The sequence below is a fragment of the Bos javanicus genome, chromosome 15 (assembly GCF_032452875.1).
Source record: "Bos javanicus breed banteng chromosome 15, ARS-OSU_banteng_1.0, whole genome shotgun sequence".
NCBI classification, from domain to species: Eukaryota; Metazoa; Chordata; class Mammalia; order Artiodactyla; family Bovidae; genus Bos; species Bos javanicus.
This window is the reverse complement of record NC_083882.1, coordinates 20,261,428-20,281,886: the sequence shown is the minus strand read 5'-3', so window position 1 is coordinate 20,281,886 and position 20,459 is coordinate 20,261,428. Positions and strand designations below refer to the sequence as shown.

The 20,459-nt window shown below is 38.9% G+C and overlaps 1 protein-coding gene across 2 annotated transcripts in view; it reads right to left on the bottom strand.

The window, feature by feature from the left end:
• The window catches only part of ZC3H12C (zinc finger CCCH-type containing 12C), a 75,868-nt gene that overhangs the window by 9,167 nt on the left and 46,242 nt on the right, over positions 1-20,459 (bottom strand). For both annotated transcript variants that reach the window (XM_061440236.1, XM_061440235.1), the window contains exons 3-4: positions 8,868-9,007; positions 1,013-1,247 (exon numbers count right to left, since the gene is read on the bottom strand). In XM_061440236.1, the coding sequence (XP_061296220.1) occupies positions 1,013-1,247; positions 8,868-9,007 (375 nt within the window). The remainder of the gene's footprint in view (positions 1-1,012; positions 1,248-8,867; positions 9,008-20,459) is intronic.

The window sequence follows — 20,459 nt, the reverse complement described above, 5'->3', positions numbered from 1 at the left end:
CATTTTAGTTATTTTCCTCTATGTACACAGCACTTTACAAGCACAAATGCAATTTTATACTTTGCTTTTTAACAAATATTTCCCCATGTTTCTGAATAGCTGAATAATATTCCACTAGGAGATGTACCGCAATTAACTGATTTCTGTATTGTATCTTTAGTTGTCTTTGAATTTTTGCAATTATAAATATACAGAAGTGAACATTTTTGATCTTCCTTTTTCCCTCATTATATATTCCAAGAAATGAGACCATTGCTTTGAGAGGGTATTTTTAAGACTTCTGCTAAACCATACCCAAATTTATCAGTTTCATTATGTCTTTAATAGATAGCATAGTGAAGTGAAGTGAAGTTGCTCAGTCACGTCCGACTCTTTGCGACCCTATGGACTGTAGCCTACCAGGCTCTTCCATCCATGGGATTTTCCAGGCAAGAATACTGGAGTGGGTTGCCATTTCCTTCTCCAGTGATAACAGCATAAGGCATATACAAAAATATGTTTTTTAATTTTGTGAATTAAATGGGTGAAAAATATACTCTTTGTAGATTTAATTTTCATTTTTGATTATCAACAGGTGAGCTTTTCCCACATATTGGTAAATACAGTTGACCTGACATCTTTGTGCATATCATATGTCCATTATCAATTTAATCATGAATAGTTTTACATTGCTACAATATTTTTTAAAAATCTTATATTTAAATAAGCTCTCAATGCTCTAAAGTAGATTTTGAAAGGCAGTGTTCTGGTGGTCAGTGTGTTGCACATTTGCATCCTCTGAAGGTGGCCAGCCTCCACATGTCAGTCACTCAGGGCAGCCTGCATCTCACACAGGGCCTCCTGAGGCAGGACTCTGCCATTTTCTGACTCCCACTGAGGATGAGTGGGGACATCAATAGTTGGAAGAAACTGTCTTAGGTCTGGTCAGTGGCAAAAAGACAAGCCTATAGCCTGCTACCAGGGATACTTAGATTTGCAGGGAAGCAGTGTTACTGTAAGTGGTTTTACTTACTTGTCATTGACAAATGAGTACATTAATAATCGCTCATCTATGAACTTTTTCCATTCTGGTTTCTCATTTGCCAAATCCCTGTAGTTATCATTGGACACAATTATACCATCCGACTCAAAGGCCAGTTTCACAATGAACCTGTCATCATAGCACACCACTCGCCTCCCCTGCACTCGTCGCGAAGGCGTGAACACCAGGATTTTTTCCTTCTCTAATTTACGTAGGATTTCTTGATCTGCAAGAATAATCAGGGTAGGATTTTCAGTAATAAAAACATGCAAAACACATCTCACAACTTTCATACAAAGTCAGTTTTTATAACATGAACTGGATGCATGCACCCATTTAATTAGGGGTTATGATTTATAGTTTGTAGATGGAGCAAATTTGTAGCTCCCAGTAACAGTTTTCCTTCAGGATTTTCAATTAAAAGAAGGTTTAAAAAAAGCCAAACAAAGCAAACCTAAAAAACATGAAAAGTTTAAATCTTAAAAAAAAAAAGCATAAAACTGAAACATGACTGAACAAAGTCTGATTTTCATCACATAAAACTTTTCTTTGACAGCTGGAGCCACCAGTTCTACACAGTGAACTAGCTTCTCACACGCCCCTAGCACGACACTGTCCTAACAAAGCAGTTGTGGTGGGTTCACGTCTGAGCAACAGATTCTTTCCCCCATGTTTATTTTGTGGTGCTGTTTTTCTAACTAGTGGATGTGATGATGGTGGCAGAGTTTGAGAAGTAAAGACGTCGAGCTAGCAAAGGGAAGGGTCTTCAAAAGTTTCAAAGAGCAAGGAGGCGGTGAAGTCACAAGTGCTGTTCTGGACAAGGCCATTCTGTGTTCTGTGTCCTTTCCTGTTGAGACAGGTACTAACAAAGACCAGCTGTCTTGTGGGGCTGGACTGAGCAAGAAATGAGAAGTGATTACATGGGGAAAACAGCCATTGATTAAAAATGGACAGGTAGGGGAATGCTCATTTTCTCTTTGGTTGGCACACACTTTCAAACTCTACTGACTTGTTAGTGTTTTGGGTTTTTTTGTTTTTGTTTTTTTAAAGGTAGCAGAGCTCATATTTTGACTAATGATAAAACTGTCTCCTCACCATGCCTTCATCATACTTTAGCTCTTTCAATCCCAGACTTCCCACCATTGTTAAGTTCTAGCACAAAGTGCTGGGTATGAGCTGACAGACGTCATAATATTTTTTTAAAAAAGGCCCACTTCTCCTCAGTGCTTACTAACTGGAGTTACTGATTTCTGAAAAATTTCTCTTTTAAGTGGATAATCACTACATGCCTACTCTATGGTATGTGCTGTGCTGTCAATAATGTCCAAAATGAAGAACATTCTCTCCTCAAGGAGGCCTCAGTTATTGGGCTGGGCAAGCATGTAGACTGGGCAAGCTGGGTTTGTAACTGCCACAACGGAAGTATGAGCAGAGTATAGGGGATGGAGAGGTGACATGGGTCAACTTGGCATGTAGATTTCATGATGTCAAAATGAGTTTTGTCATGAGACAAAATGACTTCAGGACCAGAACTTTGGTTTAGAAAAGTAGCAGAGAAGTAGAAGTATGAGTGTTCAGAGTTCAGAACTCATGGATAAATCTCAGGTTCTGCCACTCTATCTAGCAACTGTAGTCTTACTGAGCCTGCTTCTTTATGTTCTCAAATGCTGTTTATAGGCTGTGAGGAATCAATGAGTTATCAGGTGTGAAAGCACCTAGCACAGTGTTCAGAAAGCTCTCACTAAACACTGTGTCTTTCAACTAATCAGTTCAGTTCAGTTCAGTCGCTCAGTAGTATCTGACTCTTTGCCACCCTATGGAATGCAGCACGCCAGGCCTCCCTGTCCATCACCAACTCTTGGAGCCTACTCAAACTCATGTCCATTGAGTCAGTGATGCTATCCTACCATCTCATCCTCTGTCGTCCCCTTCTCCTCCTGCCTTCAGTCTTTCCCAGCATCAGGGTCTTTTCCAGTGAGTCAGTTCTTTGCATCTTGTGACTAAAGTATTGGAGTTTCAGCTTCAACATCAGTCTTTCCAATGAACATTCAGGACTGATCTCCTTTAGGATGGATGGACTGGTTGGATCTCCTTGCAGTCCAAGGGACTCTTAAGAGTCTTCTTCAACACCACCGTTCAAAAGCTTCAATTCTTCAGCACTCAGCTTTCTTTACAGTCCAACTCTCACATCCACACATGACTACTGGAAAAACCAGAGCTTTGATTAGATGGACCTTTGTTAGTAAAATAATGTCTCTCTTTTTTAATATGCTATCTAGCTAGGTTGGTCATAACTTTCCTTCCAAGGAGTAAGCGTCTTTTAATTTCATGGCTGCAATCACCATCTGCGGTGATTTTGGGCACTGTTTCCACCATCTATTTGCCTGAAGTGATGGGACCAGATGCCATGATCTTAGTTTTCTGAATGTTGGGTTTTAAGCCAGGTTTTTCACTCTCCTGTTTCACTTTCATCAAGAGGCTCTTTAGTTCTTCTTCATTTTTGCCACAAGGGTGGTGTCATCTGAATATCTGAGGTTATTGATGTTTCTCCTGGCAATCTTGATTCCAGCTTGTGCTTCTTCTAGCCGAGCGTTTCTCATGATGTACTCTGCATGTAAGTTAAATAAGCAGGGTGACAATATACAGCCTTGACATACTCCTTTTCCTATTTGGAACCAGTCTGTTGTTCCATGTCCAGTTCTAACTGTGGCTTCTTGACTTGCATATAGGTTTCTCAAGAGGCAGGTCAGGTGGTCTGGTATTCGCATTTGTTTCAGAATTTTCCACAGTTTATTGTGATCCACACAGTCAAAGGCTTTGGCAAAGTCAATAAAGCAGAAATAGATGTTTTTCTGGAACTCTCTTGCTTTTTCGATGATCCAGCGGACGTTGGCAATTTGATCTCTGTTTCCTCTGCTTTCTAAATATTCAGCTTGAACATCTGGAAGTTCACGGTTCACGTATTATTGAAGCCTGGCTTGGAGAATTTTAAGCATTACTAGCCTGCGAGATGAGTGCAATTGTGTGGTAGTTTGAGCATTCTTTGGCATTGCCTTTCTTTGGGATTGGAATGAAAATTGACCTTTTCCAGTCCTGTGGCCACTACTGAGTTTTCCAAATTTGCTGGCATATTGAGTGCAGCACTTTCACAGGATCATCTTTCAGGATTTGAAATAGCTCAACTGGAATGCCATCACCTCCACTAGCTTTGTTCATAGTTATGCTTCCCAAGCCCTACTTGACTTCACATTCCAGGATGTCTGGCTCTAGGTCAGTGATCATACCATTGTGATGATCTGGATTGTGAAGATCTTTTTTGTACAGTTCTTCTGTGTATTCTTGCCACCTCTTCTTAATATCTTCTGCTTCTCTTAGGTCCCTACCATTTCTGTCCTTTATCGAGCCCATCTTTGCATGAAATGTCCCCTTGGTATCTCTAATTTTCTTGAAGAGATATCTAGTCTTTCCCATTCTATACTTTTCCTCTATTTCTTAGCACTGATCACTGAAGAAGGCTTTCTTATCTCTCCTTGCTATTCTTTGGAACTCTGCATTCAGGTGGGTGTATCTTTCCTTTTCTCCTTTGCTTTTTGCTTCTCTTCTTTTCACAACAATTTGTAAGCCCTCCTCAGACAGCCATTTTGCTTTTCTGCATTTCTTTTTCTTGGGGATGGTCTTGCTCCCTGTCTCCTATACAATGTCATGAATCTCCATCCATAGTTCATCAGGCACTCTTGTCTATCAGATCTAATCCTTAATAGATGCAGGTAATTTTTGATCTCTTTTGAAAATGATAGAAAACCAAAACAAAATAAAAAGCCCAGTCTCAGCCACAGGATTTGCCATGTTATAGTTATTGTGTGTGCCCCCTACAAACATTTTGAGATGCCCCTTGACATCTCATTTATCAGTGTACCCATCATCAGGACTCAGATAAGAATACTCAATAAATGACTGTGAAAGGAATACGGAAGCTAGTTAAAGAAGTGTATTCTGAGGTCTTCCAGTTTATTCACTGTCCAGTTTATGCCCTGTTCATGCATAATCCATGGCCCTTTATCTGTGGGAGGGTTTACTCATGTACGATGTGCCTGGATCCTGGAAGTGACTGGAGGAGTAGGATGGTTGCCTAAAAGTCATCACCATCTTGCTTAATTTGAATTTCTTTACCAGCCAAAGAAGGTTAAAAGGACACTAATTAGGAAGATAATTAGTGATAATTAATTAGGATAAATAGTCCTTACTTAAATAAATATGAATTCAGTCTAGCTGGTAAGTTAATTGAATCTCTAGTTCCTAGCACAGTACTTGATAACAGTCTTGTGCTCATTTGTTTAATATCTGTTCAATCAGTGGAAGCCCAGCTAAAGAGCAAGCTTGAATCTGTATCTGAAAACTTTACAATATTTCTTGCTGTTGTTTCAGCCACTAAGTCCTGTCCGATTCTTTGTGACCACATGGACTGCAGCATGCCAGGCTTCCCTCTCCTTCACTTTCTCCCAGAGTTTGCTCAAAATCATGTCCATTGAGTCAGTGATGCCATTCAACTATCTCATCCTCTGTCCCCCTCTTCTGCCCCTCCCCTCAATCTTTCCCACCATCAGGGTCTTTTCCAATGAGTTGGCTCTTTGCAATAGGTGGCCAAAGTATTGGAGCTGCAGCATCAATCATTCCAATGCATATTCAGGGTTGATTTCCTTTAGGATTGACTAATTTGATCTCCTTGCTGTCTAAGGGACTCTCAGTCATCTTCTCTAGCACCACAATTTGAAAGCATCAGTTCCTCAGCACTCAGCCTTCTTTATGTTCCAACTCTCACACCTGTACATGACTACTGGAAAAACTATAGCTTTGACTACATGGACCTTTGTTGGCCAAGTGATGTCTCTGCTTTTTAATACGCTGTCCAGGTTTGTCATAGCTTTTCTTCTAAGGAGCAAGCATCTTTTAATGTCATGGCTGCAGTTACCACTGTAGTGATTTTGGAGCCCAAGAAAATAAAGTCTGTCACTGTTTCCACTTTTTCCCCATCTATTTGCCATGAAGTGATAGGACTGGATGCCATGATCTTCGTTTTCTGAATGCTGAGTTTTAAGCCAGGTTTTTCCACTCTTCTCTTTCACCTTCATCAAGAGGCTCTTCAGTTCCTCTTTGCTTTCTGTCATTAGAGTGGTATCATGTGCATATCTGAAGTTGTTGATATTTCCCCTGGAAATCTTTATTCCAGCTTGTGAGTCATTCAACCTGGCATAAATATTTCTTATCAAGTTTCTTTTTTTGGTATAGTGAAAAAAGACTGGACAATTCAACTTACTAGTTATTACCTTGTTGATGGTTTTAGTCAAGAGAATTATTACCTGGAGGAGAAAACACCTAAGAGCCTCTGACAATAGTGGTACACATTTCACAAAGTAAACTGCATACTGATGAGCTCCAGAGACCTGATGTGCTAGTATCTGAAAGATTAAACTCAGCCACATCTCACACTGAGTATTACCATTTTCCCTTCTTTTGGATCTCATATTCCTTTCACACTCAAGAAGCTTTCATTTATACGTTTAAATATTGCTTTTTCTTTTTCAGTTTATCTTCCCCCTGATTATTAATGCATTATAGTTTCCTGTCAAAATTTGGGAAAGAAAAAGTACTAAGAAGCAGGGAGAAAACAAGACTTCATAAGAAATGACCCAGAGGCAATTACTGTTAATATTTTGGCATATTTCCTTCTAATCATTTTCTATGTATTTTTTCCTTCTATATGTGTGTATTATGTATGTACGTATATGTCACACACCCATAAAATAACAAAACCTGCCTTAAAGTAAAAGAGCATTCCCTGAGATCATTAAAAATTCTGCCCAGATATTCTAATACTACATATTCTATCATATAGATATGTATTTATTTACTAAGCCATTTTTATAATTAATGTATGGTTTATTTCCATTTTTTTTTCTATTATAAGTAATATTGCACTGGATGTCTTTGTGGTCAAAAATTTTTCCTGTACCTTTGTTTATTTTCTGGGGCATTATTCCTAGAAGGGGGACTAGTAGATTCAAGTATTAATGTTTTAAGACCAAACTTTTCCAGAAAGGTTGTAACATCTATGTTTCCATAGCAGTGTACAAGTAACTCCCTCCAGGCACTGAGTATTATCAAGTTTTTAATCTCTGCTAATTTTATGGGTTTAAAAAAAAGTCACTTAAATTTGCATTTCTTTATTTACTAATGAGGTTGAACAATTTTCCCCTCTTGTTTGGCATTTGCATTCTTCCAAATATACTGTTTTTATCAATGTGCACTGTTTGTATCAATGTGTAAGAGTTCTTTTTATGTTATGGATGTGGATTCTTTGTTTATTTGTTGTATTTTTCTTGCTTATTTTCAAGAAAATTTTCTGAAATACAGAAGTTTGATCCAATTAAATCTATCTTTCCTGTCATAATTTCTTCTAAAACTTTTAAATTTAGGAAGGTCTAACCTAGCCATTCAAAGACTATTTATCATCTCTGATGGAGATTTTTGACAATTAATTCTTCAACCATCTGCAATTTATTGTTATATGGTGTAAGATAAAGATCTAAATATGCATATTTTTTCCAAAGAGTTATCCAGTGTCTTGGGACTGCTGACTGAATTATGCCCACCCTTCCCACTTTACAGTTTATATAGTGAAAGTGAAAGTGAACTTGCTCAGTCGTGTCCGACTCTTTGCGACCCCGTGAATTGTAGCCCGCCAGGCTCCTCTGTCCATGGGATTCTCCAGGCAAGAATACTGGAGTGGGTTGCCATTTCCTTCTCCAGAGGATCTTCCCAACCTAGGGATTGAACCCAGGTCTCCCACATGGCAGGCAGATGCGTTATCCTCTGAGCCACCAGGGAACTCACAGTTTATATAGGCTAGGGTCCGATTCCATGACTATGGGCTCCATCATAACTTGTCTACGGGTTCTTATTCTAATTTAATAATTATAGAGAAAAATAAAGTCTTAAACTTCCCTTGGAGTACACGGTGGGTGGTCACTCCATTGGTTTTTTATTTGAAGAGTGTAGCTTCCTTCACACAGGTTCCTCAGTTTTGTTAATGTTAGGTGCAGAAAGGGGCAGGAAGGGTTGAATGCTATTTGAGAACCACTGACTGGAGCAAAATGTTGAGCAGCAATAATTAACAGTTACAGGGGACACCTCTGCCTGAAACTCATACATTTAAAAATTACAAGATAATGCAAAACATGGATATTTTATTGGGATTGAATCATTTCCTCTACTTGACACCAGACAGGATGACCCTAGGGTCTTTTTTGATCTGTAGTCACTGTTGTTATTTAGTCGCTAAGTTATGTCCGACTCTTTGTGACCCCATGGACTGCAGCATGCCGGATTTCCCTATCCTTCACTATCTCCTGGAGTTCAAGCTCATGTCCATTGAGTCGGTGATGCCATCCAACCATCTCATCCTCCGTTGTCCCCTTCTCTTCCTGCCTTCAATCTTTCCCAGCATCAGGGTCTTTTGATTATTGCCTAGTTTCATACAGCAGATGAGAAAACTGGAGCCCAGAAGGGTCAGTGTGCTGCTCAAAGTGCCATGAATTTGAATCTAGGCCTCCTGACTCCTAGCATGTCTCTAAAGGTCAGAATTTTTACAAAATTTGAAGTAAAAAGTTGCAAAGTAAAAAAAAAAAAAAATGGCTTAAGTAGCAAGAATTACCGTTTAGTTTACATAACCAGATAATTTTTAAACTAGAAAATAATGTCCCACCAAGGGACTGAGTAAACTGTGGCAGACGCACGGATTATTCAGTGAGACGCTGGCTCAGGTGTGCTCGGAAGCTCACGGGCTCACCTGTAATAAGCGCATCAGGCCGGGACTGCTCTTTCCTCCAAGCAGGAACAAAGACGGTGATGTCCTTGTGGCCTCTTTCCAAAAACCAATCCACTGCTAATTTTATTCCTCGGCAGGAAAAGACTTCTTTGTTTCCATGGCTGAAATATTATTTTAGAACACTTAAAACACAATGAAACCTAAATTTGACTTCATTAATTCAAATTTATAAACAGACATGATAACATAATTAAAATAGTTTAAAGAAATTCAAGTTTAAGATGGAGTTTTATGGCTCAGAGGACCAATGAAATAACTAAGGAATGGAAAAATGTAAGGAACAAAAAGAAAATTAGGATTATTGTGTGGAGAATAAAGAAAAGTGGGTCTTCAAATGAGAAGTTGTAAAGGTAAACTAGTTAGAAAGAGAAGGCTCTTTTTGATAGGAGAGGGAAAATTGGGCCTGAGCACAGTGAGAATAACTTCAGTCAAATGTAAAAAGAAATCACATAGAAAAAAATCTGTAAAAACAGTGGAAACAGAATACTTAATAAGAGTTTCTAAACACTTTTCCTTCTCAAGAGTTCTTATGCATATATTTGAATCCAATGATTAAGCAATGCATGAAATTTATTAGGTGACTAATGTAAAACACATTCACACATGCACTTAAATGAAAAAGTCAATGCTTAATCTCATACAAGAAACACTTTCTATGTCCTGCAGTGAAAAGACACCTGGTTTCTGTTTAACAATATTGTGTAGGACAAGGATTAATGACAAAAGGGCATTCAAAATTGGATTAGCAGTTTTAGTGTCTAAATGAAAATGCCCAACTAACAGTGTGGTCATTCAATAAATATTTATCTTAGCACTGCACTTTAACCTAATAATTCAAAATAACACTATTCTAATGTTTTAAAAGAGTCTCCTGCTTTCACTGACATAATTACATTCTTATTATAGTTTGAGCCCTGAAGGCTCCATTCTTATCTATGGGGCAGAAATTCTTTAATTCTTGGGCTAAGGAGGGCTGAATGGAATAAGGTAAGTAAATGCTCTGTTAACCTTTAACACAAATCAAACATTAGGTATATAAATATATTGTTCTGGTGGTTCTCTGGGAAGCAGTAAAACTGTCTAAATATGGTTAACCATATTTGAAGGACAAAACAGAAATAGAATAACTTGCTTTGTAGGTGTTGGAGGCTATAATGCAAACCCACAGGACTGTTTGTGTTCCATAGACCTGTCCTAATGGTTTGGGACAAGATTAGAGGTGAAATCAGATGCACTAAAAGTTTCAGAGGAAGGGTTAAAGGAAGGGGGAGTCTGAAGTACATTTGCTAGGTAAGAAGGGATACCTGATGGCTTCGACAATGCCCCAGCAAATGGTACAGAGTGATGTTAAATTTCCTAGAAAATACTGAAATTTAAGCAGTTTTCTGAAAACTATAAAAAAATGATGGCATTTTCTTGTGAAGATATACATACTAATTATTCCTCAAGACAAAACTCAACATGCTGAGAGCCAAGGATAAATACAGTCTGCATTAATGCTTTGAGATTTGAGTGTATTGTGCTTTACTAGTCACTGTGACATTTGGTGTGCTGAGACTTGAGCGTTTCACTGCCTCTGGCTCTAAAGGGAAGACCGTAAGCATTTTGTGAAGGTGACTTCAGTTGGTAAAGGCAACCGTCACTCGCACTGTAGAAAGATTCCGTCTTGTAAGTAAAGAACTTTCATAAAATCTGTATAAATAGCAAACCACTTACAAACACAGGACACAGATTTTATAGATTCTAACCCAGGTATTATACCGTACGCAACACTTACCACAAAGCTTGTTCCCATTATCTGCTCCCTCCCCTGCACCCACGCCCTGCCTCCCATCCTGCAAACCCTTACAGGGGGAAGCAAGCAAGATGATGACTTCTTAGACAAGTAGTTTTGCCTTCCACTTTACAGATGTGAGAATGGCAATGAAACATGTAAAATATCATGTAGGAAACCCAGTCCAGGTTCGATGCATGATGCTGGATGCCTGGTGCACTTCTGGGGAACACATCATTCATTTTGATGTTTGGCAAAACTAATACAATTATGTAAAGATGATGACTTCTGTTGCCACACTGTGAAAGGCAAAAGGAAGGACCAGCTGTTGCTGGACCCACATCTCTCTCTGATTTTGTTATTTGAGAACAAACAACTCCCTAACATTTGCTTAAGAAACTAGTTGCTGCTAAACACATCCTTAACTGCTATGTTATTCATACCATAAACCAACAGGAAACTGGCAAAACTCTATTAACATCAGAAAAAAATATACTTTAAGGCAAAACATTACTAGGAATAAAAAAGTTACTGCTACTGCTAAGTCACTTCAGTCGTGTCCGACTCTGCAACCCCAGAGATGGCAGCCCATCAGGCTCCCCCGTCCCTGGGATATCCAGGCAAGAACACTGGAGTGGGTTGCCATTTCCTTCTCCAATGCATTAAAGTGAAAAGTAAAAGGGAAGTCACTCAGTCGTGTCCGACTCTTAGCAACCCCATGGACTGCAGCCCACCAGGCTCCTCCATCCATGGGATTTTCCAGGCAAGAGTACTGGAGTGGGGTGCCATTGCCTTCTCCAGCTTGACCTACTAGACAAATGCAAAACCTTGCACAGAGTTAAAGAGAAAATCTTTTCAAGAACACACGAAGAGTTATAAAATTGGCTGTGCACTAGGCCACAGAATAGATTTCAATAGACATGAATCTATCATACAATGTTGACAATGTTATTAAAGATTAATATTGCTATATACCATAAACCAATTTAAAATTTTAATTTAAAAAATGACCCTATTTATAACAGTAACAAAAACTAAACAAATCTAAAGAAAATATTATCAGAGCTTTATAGAGAAAATGAACATTGAAAACCTGTATTAAAGAGCATAAGAGAAGACCTAAATGAAAGGAACAATATCCCATTTTCATGGATGGTAAGACTCAATGTATGAAGATGGTAATTCTCAAATTAATGTTAGTACACTGAAATCCCAATATCAAAGGGTTTTTTGTGAAACTTGAGAAGTTGATCCTGAAGTTCATTTGAAAAAACAAGAGGCCAAGGACAGTTAAGTAATCCTGAAGAACGAGAAAGGAGGAACTTCCCCCCTAGCTATCAGTACTTCTGCATAAAACTACAGAAATCCAATCAGTGTTATATTAGTTAAGATTAAAAAACAGAAAATAAACAACAGAAAAGTGAACCTAAGATCGATCTCTCTCGCACACATATATCAGTTCAGTTCAGTTCAGTCGCTCAGTTGTGTCCGACTCTTTGTGACCCCATGAATCGCAGCACGCCAGGCCTCCCTGTCCATCACCAACTCCCAGAGTTCCTTCAAACTCATGTCCATCGAGTCGGTGATGCCATCCAGCCATCTCATTCTCTGCCGTCCCCTTCTCCTCCTGCCCCCAATCTCTCCCAGCATCAGAGTCTTTTCCAATGAGTCAGCTCTTCACATCAGGTGCTCAAAGTACTGGACTTTCAGCTATACATGTGTATAAATGATAAAAGTGACATTACAGATAGATGAAGAAAAATATGGATCATTTAACAAATGGTACTAGGGCAGTCAATTATTTAGGTGGAAAAAATAAAATTGTACTTTTACCTCATACCACACATAAAAATAAATTGTATATAGATCAAAGATTTAAATATGAAAATACTGTAACACTTTTAGAAGAAATTACAGGACACATTCATATCAAGATAGAGAAATTCTTTTTACTACCAAGGAAAAGAATGATACATTTGAGTACATAAAACTTCTTTGTGAAAAAGATTCCATAAACAAAATAAAAATGCCATAGACTGAGAAGGTACTTGCAATACACAGGACTGATAAAAAGACTAGTACTTAGAATACATAAAGTATTCCTGTACATTGAGAAGGGTAATCCTCCCCTTTTATTTTTTTTTAAGGCAATAGATATAAACAGTGAATTTACAAGACAGGAAACCCATATGACCAACAAACAAATGAAAAAAGCTCAACGGTGAAGAAATGCAAATTAAAGCCAAAGTGAGACACCACTTCACACCCATCATATGGGAAGAAATAGTCTGCAAACACCAGATGTTGCCACGGATGTGTGACAGAAGTAACTCATACATTACAGGTGGGAGTATAAATTGGTATGACTATTCAGGAGGGCAATTTGGGAATACTTTATTATCAAGTTGAAAGCCGTGTTTTCTCTCAACATAGTAATTCCACATCCAGTGGTACCTTGAAATCGGATTGAAAGTACTCAGCAGTTGGCCAGCCTGAGATCTCCCACTGGGGCAGGCTACCGTCTTCTTTCTCTTTTATGGCTAGGGTGGGGAAAGGGACAGGCACCTGGGGACGTGTAGGGTTGGTCCCTGGGTGTCCAATACTTCCCCAGCCAGTCCTTTCCTGAACAGGCCAAAGAAATGAATGCTAACTAGGAAACCCCTGGAATGGCTGCTGTTGTCTTGGAAGTCCCTGCCAGCTGCCAAGGCCCAGAATCATTCCTAGTAACAGGAAAGTGAGCAGCTACTGGGTGACTCCAAACTGCAGATGGGACTTCCACAGACCGGGAGAGGCTGGGGGAGACTGAACTGGACCTACCCTCATGAGGCGTGTTGAAGGATGTGCTGGTTATAATATAAGGAGCAACTGAGGGAGGCTCTGATAAAGAATTATAAAAACAGAGTGATCTTGATAAAAAAGTTATGAAAAACAGGATGTCAGAGTGAACACAATGTAGCTATCAGTGCAAATTAACTGTCTGTTGAGTGTTTACTAAAAAAGTAGGATGATGTTTACAAACTGTAGTTCTAGTGCCATATAAATAGAGAAGGAAATTCATCACGGTTCTGTAGTCACTTACAGGCTATATGTGTATGCATTTGGGGTTTTTTGCTTAGTAGTAAAAATAGCTAATTCTCTATTTATGAATTGGCATGATCCTATGGGCCTCTATTTGTTATTTCAACAATTTGGCAATAGGATGGTATACCGCAAGCAAGTCCTGTTGGTGACTCAGAAGATTTATGGCCACTTTTGATTAGGAAAAGACCCTGGATGTTTGCTATAAAGTATCCTTTCGACTACTTTTGCTCAGTGGGATTGGTTTCCCAGGGAAAATGCCAAAGTCACTGCTAATTCTAAGTTCCTGTTGAGCAAAATGGATAATACACCTTGAAGGTTGTGTGTGATTAAACCTGGCCTTTAATGCAGAAAAATATAAGGAGCCTGCCAGTGGATCTCTTTCTGAAAGGGCTTATTTTACTCTGTCATGTTTGGAATAGGCATGTTTAGAAAAATCTTGCTTTGCAGTGGCCAGAGGAAGGCTCATCTGAAGCAGACAAATTGGTATATTTATACCAAATTTTAGAAAAACCCTACTTAAAAGGATTATTAGCATCTCTGGATCTCAGGAAATAAATGAAAGAATGAACTGGACAGCCAGTAAGAATGAATTTAAAAACGGAAAGAAGAGATTAAGAAATGGAAAGCACCTTTGTCTTTCTCCAGGTTCTCAACCCTTCTCTGCGGTTGCTCCCTTCCACCTCAGTAGAAGCTCCCACCCTCAGCCTTCTTTGCTCATCTGGGACCTGGGAAGAGGAGATGACGGCTTCTTGGACAGATGGTTCCCAAGGGCTTTAGGATTTGGGGATAACTTACTTGAATGTTCTGGTATGGATTTCACCTCCAAGACTCCCCCTACATTCAACATGCAAAACATAGCTAGGGAGGCAGAAATGATCAAGAGAAAGTAACAAGGAGTCTGAGAATGTGGATAAGAAACTATCCTAGAATTAAGGCATCAGGTTGGTGAATTAAGGCATCAGGTTGGCAAATAGTTGCCCTGATAACTTGGAAGGAAGGGGAAACAAAAGGAGTCAGGCTGCAAAACAGCAGCATGAGCCTGAAACTACAGGGCCATATGAGCCAACTTGGTTTTCATCAAATGTGGAGAGAATCAGCCTTCTCCCTTTGGAGCTCCAGCGACTCTAATGCTTTTTAGAATTTAGTACTGCTGGGTGGATCAGATGTGGTGAGGACACCACAACCCTTTTCTCTAGCTGATGTCTACCTTAAGAGTTATCTTCCAGAGCCCTAGAAAGATCTGCAATAATGTGCCAAGGTTTTCTGCGGTGTGGTTTCAGTTTACAGCCACGTGTGTGAGGATGGACACCTGACTGATGGAACAGGCATGACTGGCGAATGGAGTGCCATGGCCTCGGGTCTCTTCTCCAGTGACTCAGGAGGATCCTCAAGCCTCGGACACCCACTGCTGATGGCAGACTTTTAAGTCTTTCTGCAAAAGGGGATGTGGGAGAAGCTGCAGAGCTGCTGCTATGTGAGTCCCAGTGATTCCATCAGTGGTTCACGGAGGCATTTTCTAAATTAAAGGGGATGGATTCAGGGGTGAATCAGAATAGACACTAATCCTCTCCACTTCCATGGTAGCTTTGTTGCTGGAATTCAAGCACAAATAAGAGAAAAGGTATCTGTACATCAGGGGATGTACATCTGTACATCAGGGCCAGTTACTCAGGTACTGGCAACAGTTATCTAGTTGCGGGGGGGAGGGGGAGTGGAGAAAGGTGAAGACAAAAAGAAACTCAAGAATGCAGTGCTACCTGCCTAGTGAGAGTTATGCACACAGGGAGCAAACACGTTTCTGGGCCTACCAACAAATAAGGTAGACTTGTCAATGAAAAGTCAATATGTTACCATCGCAGGAAGGCCGGACATCAGGAAAAGGAACGCTGCCAGAAACTGAGGGAGACATAAGGAATGCTGCCTCACTCTGAAGCTTTCCCATCTCCAGTGGGGACTGCTCTGCTGAAAGCAGACAGGAGACAATTGGCAAGTGGTGCCAACTATTAATGAGCAAAACCGACCTAACAGAGGAGCCTCATGGAAACACATTATATATGTTTCTTTTTCCTGCCTTAGACTTTTCCTATCCTTTCTTACAGAACTGGAACTATGCACATATTCTGCAATTTCTACTGACCCCTCTCATCCCACCTGTATACAGAAAAACATCCAAGTTGTGGGTATCCCAGACAACCTTCTACCCCTTCTTTTTCCCTAAGGTTCCTGAGCAAATAGGTCTTCTGTTGGAGGAACATGCCTCTCTTGTCTCTAAATGCTGTTCATCTGTTGGGAAGATATCTCCTGGATAAACAAAAGGCTATCATATTCTGTACTCCAAGCAAAAGATTTTTGAAACTCCTAGGAGATGGTGAGTATGTGCTTAACGATACTGAGAGTAAATATGTGCTAGGGGTGTGCCAGGCTATGGGCCCAAATTTTGAATGAGAGGTTTTCTAGGACATGGGCAACTAATATTCCACATGGAAAATGAACTGCTCATTTATTAGTCATTGCAGCTTCCCCAGCAGATTTCTGTAATTCATTGTAGAGCTCATTCCAGACAATAAGATGAAATTAATTTGTAGACCAGGCTGTGAAAAGTGCCAGGAAGGTCTGGCACTTGGCTAATTGAAGCCTCATTGTGTGTATCCAGGGACTCCCACTCAGAGTTTCAGACGTATGTACCTACTCGTGAACTAGAAACTGGAAACCAAGGGAAGCTGAAATGAACAAAATCATCTTGACAAACATATTCTTTATACGATTTCCACTATCATAACTTTTCATTATTTTGTAGGTTCACTTTATCTTTAATTTATTCACATATAGTACTGTAACAAATTTGAAAAGCCCATCAGTTCTACTTTTCTGTCTTCAACAGAAGGGCAATTTCATAAACACTCAAATTAATATGATATTTGTTATATCATAAAAATATCATATATACTTTCCACTAGAGAACTGAAGTACACTTGCTTATTATGTGGCATTAAATTAGTCACCTGTGATATTAATAGATTACAAAGGTATATTTTGTGATGCAGAGAAAAATTCAGGGAACCACACATTTTAATGTAGCCTGCCTCAATACAGGACCTAGAAGAGAGGGAAAATGGGTGAACCATTCCATCTGCTGTATTTAGGAAACATAGTTTCATGTATTACACTGATAAGTTATATATACACATATCATTACTAGGTTAACCACAGGATAAGGAAGGGCAATTTTAGAATTATAACTGTTATCTTCCCATGGCAGACATGAGGAGCAACTGAGAAACACGGAGAAACCTAATAAGGGAATGAAAGCAACTATTAGAAGGGACAGCTTCTTTATAATTCTCTTCAAGGCATTAAAAAGAAAAATAAGCAACCTTTTATCCAATTATCTGTTATTTCTTCAAATCTGATTTTGATTTAGTTTGAGTATTTGCTTTGAATTAACTTATTACTTATTAGCTTCCCAGGTGGCGCTAGTGGTAAACAATCTGCCTGCCAATGCAGGACATGGTAAGAGACATGGTTTCCATCTCTGGGTTGGGAAGATACCCTGGAGGAGGAAATGGCAACCCACTCCAGTATTCTTGCCAGGAGAATCCCATGGACAGAGGAGCCTGGCTGGCTACAGTCCATAGGGTTGCAAAGAGTCAGACATGACTCAGCATCTAAGCACATACACATAACTTGTTACTTATAATGCTTGTAAAGAACCTTGGAAATCATAGGTGGTTTTTATTTTCTTATTTTCTAAAATTTATGTAATAAGTGTATCCCTTATATACTTGTATATGATCAAAGGAAAGCCATTCTTTTTTTTTTTTTTTACATTTTGGATTATAATCCAATACTACTTATTTTATTTTTTGCTCAGCTATTTACTTATTTATTTTACTTTACAATATTGTATTGGTTTTGCCATACATCAACATGCATCCGCCATGGGTGTACACGGGAAAGCCATTCTTAAAAGGTTTTCCTTAACTCATCTAAAATCTAATTGTAAAAATCATACCTAGAAGGGCATGTTTAGTACTACTGCTAATAGTAAATTCAAAGTATTAGAAAAGAAAGTGTTGGTCAGTCGTGTCTGACTTTGCGATCCCATGGACTGTAGCACACCAGGCTCCTCTGTCCATGGGATTTTCCATACAAGAATACTGGAGTGGGTTGCCATTTCCTCCTCTAGGGGATCTTCCTGACCCAGGGATTGAAACTGGGTCCCCTGCATTGCAAGCAGATTCTTTACCATCTGAGCCACTAGGAAAGCAATAGTAAATTAGGACTACTAATTACCATGATAGTATTAGTATTACTAATTCTACGACTAACTAGCATTACTATTAAATAGATGGCTTTTCATGAATAGGTCAACACAGTGAAAATAACAACGTATGGAATTAGACATGAATTTAAGTATTTTCTTTAGTACATGTCTGTGTGACCTTGGCAAGTTACTTATTCTGAACCTCACTTTTCTCATGTTTAAAATGGAGGTAATCCCACCTACATTACAGGATAATGAGAACTGAACACGGTGACAGCCACAGAGCAGGAAACAGAGTGCCTGCACACAGAAGGTTTCAACAAATACTAGCTCCTTACTTCCTCATATCCTTTTGGTCCTAATTTTTAGAAAATGGTAAAAAAGCCTACTTTGGAATGAAAATGAAACCAGTAAATTTGTAATAGCTTTAATCTCACTGCTGAAAGTAAATTGTGATTTTTTTTTTTAGATCAATGTGTTTGATATGTGGAGATCACTAAGTGAAAGTCGCTTAGTCGTATCCGACTCTCTGTGAGCCCATGGACTACACAGTCCATGGAATTCTCCAGGCCAGAATACTGGAGTAGGTAGCCTTTCCCTTCTCCAGGGGATCTTCCCAACCCAGGGATCAAACCCAGGTCTCCTGCTTTGCAGGCGGATTCTTTACCAGCTGAGCCACAAGGGAAATAAACAAAAATGAGATCAAGCTAATCAGGGGACTAAAAAAAAAATTAAAAAAAAAACCTAAAAGATAATCCATCAGTTTTTTATAAGCTTCTATATATCATTTTTTATTTAAATCAAAACCTTGACCTATAAGTTTGCTACACTCTCCACTGGAATATTCAAATATGATCATAAAACTTTTGTGACTTTATTGGGTCATTATGAGTGAGTGAGTGAAGTTGCTCAGTCGTATCCGACTCTTTGTGACCCCAGAGACTGTAGCCCACCAGGCTCCTCCATCCATGGAATTTTCTAGGCAAGCGTACTGGAGTGGGTTGCCATTTCCTTCTCCAGGGGATCTTCCCAACCCAGGGATCAAACCCAGGTCTCCCACATCGCGGGCAGATGCTTTACCATCTGAGCCACCAGGGAATCAGCTACATATAATGATAAGGATACAAGTTTGTCAGTGAAGTACTTAGAATGAAAAATATGAGTAAAATGTATCCTTTTAAACTAGAAAACCATATTTGAATCTTTAGTACTGAAAGTCCTAAGTCCTTCAAGTTTAGATATAGTTAGCTTAATTATATTAATAGTAATAATAAAAAATATTTATTGAATACTAAATTATTAACATACCTAGGTGCTCTTCAAATATTTGATGACTTTAATTTTTCAGTTTTTTGGCCTCATTGCACATAAATCATGTTGAATATGTGAAAATAGATTTTAATTTTAAGCAACGCTTTCAAATACTAATGCATTATCATTGTTAAATGATTGTTAAGAAATTCTCCAACATTTATCCCATTTCCCTTAAATAGGGAGAAAGGTGTGCAGCTGGATATCATCTTCAATATGCAAATAAGAGAATATTTTCCTTCCTATCACTGTAGTCTAATTAAATTTCATATTGTATTTAAATATCTATAATTGCATATGCTGACCCTTGGGCATCTAGAACTTTTTATACTCAAGGCTCATAAGGAGCAATTTATGCTGATTTTGTCACTCTTACAGCTACTCAGCTTTTATTCTCTGATCTCTCTCCCACTACATCAAGATCACTTTGAACCGAAACCTACTGGTCAGGAGGCAATACACCCAGAAAATGCTCCCTTGTTGCAGGTAACTTGATCAAGTTTACCAAGTTGTGTCCTAAATAGAAATCCCAGTGTGGCTCAGAGGCCTTTGTAGGGGGCAATGAAGGGAATTTTTAATTTCCGTTTCTACCTTTGTTTGTTTTAAACAGTAGGCTTCCTTTTAAGATTTGCAGGATTGTACTGCTTTAAAGGAAAATAAAAGTCTGAAAAATCACTGATTTAGGACAATGAAAATTTCAACCCCAAAATTACAATGGAAGTCTTAACATGAAATAGTTTACTCTTACCTTCCTGTTGATACAGACACGGAGCAGTGTGGCCAAAGTTTTGAGAATCGGAAAGGATTAGGAAAAAGGGAAGTAGAAAGATTTCCTCACTTTATAAGGCCCACAATTTGAAGCCAGAATTAACAATAGGAAGCACATCTAGCTAATCTAGATCCAAGTGGGTCAATTAGCTTAAAGATGCTGAAGAGAACGTGTCTGTTAAGTAGATGCAGAAATGTAAAACCTGAATCACTTTTTCCTATTATAACTGGGTGACTTTTCCCATTTCTTATAATCACTAGTTAGGTGATTTATAATTATCAATAACTTTATTCACATGTAATGGGATTATTAACATTGCTATTTCATAGGTTAAGGTTTAAATAGGCACATATG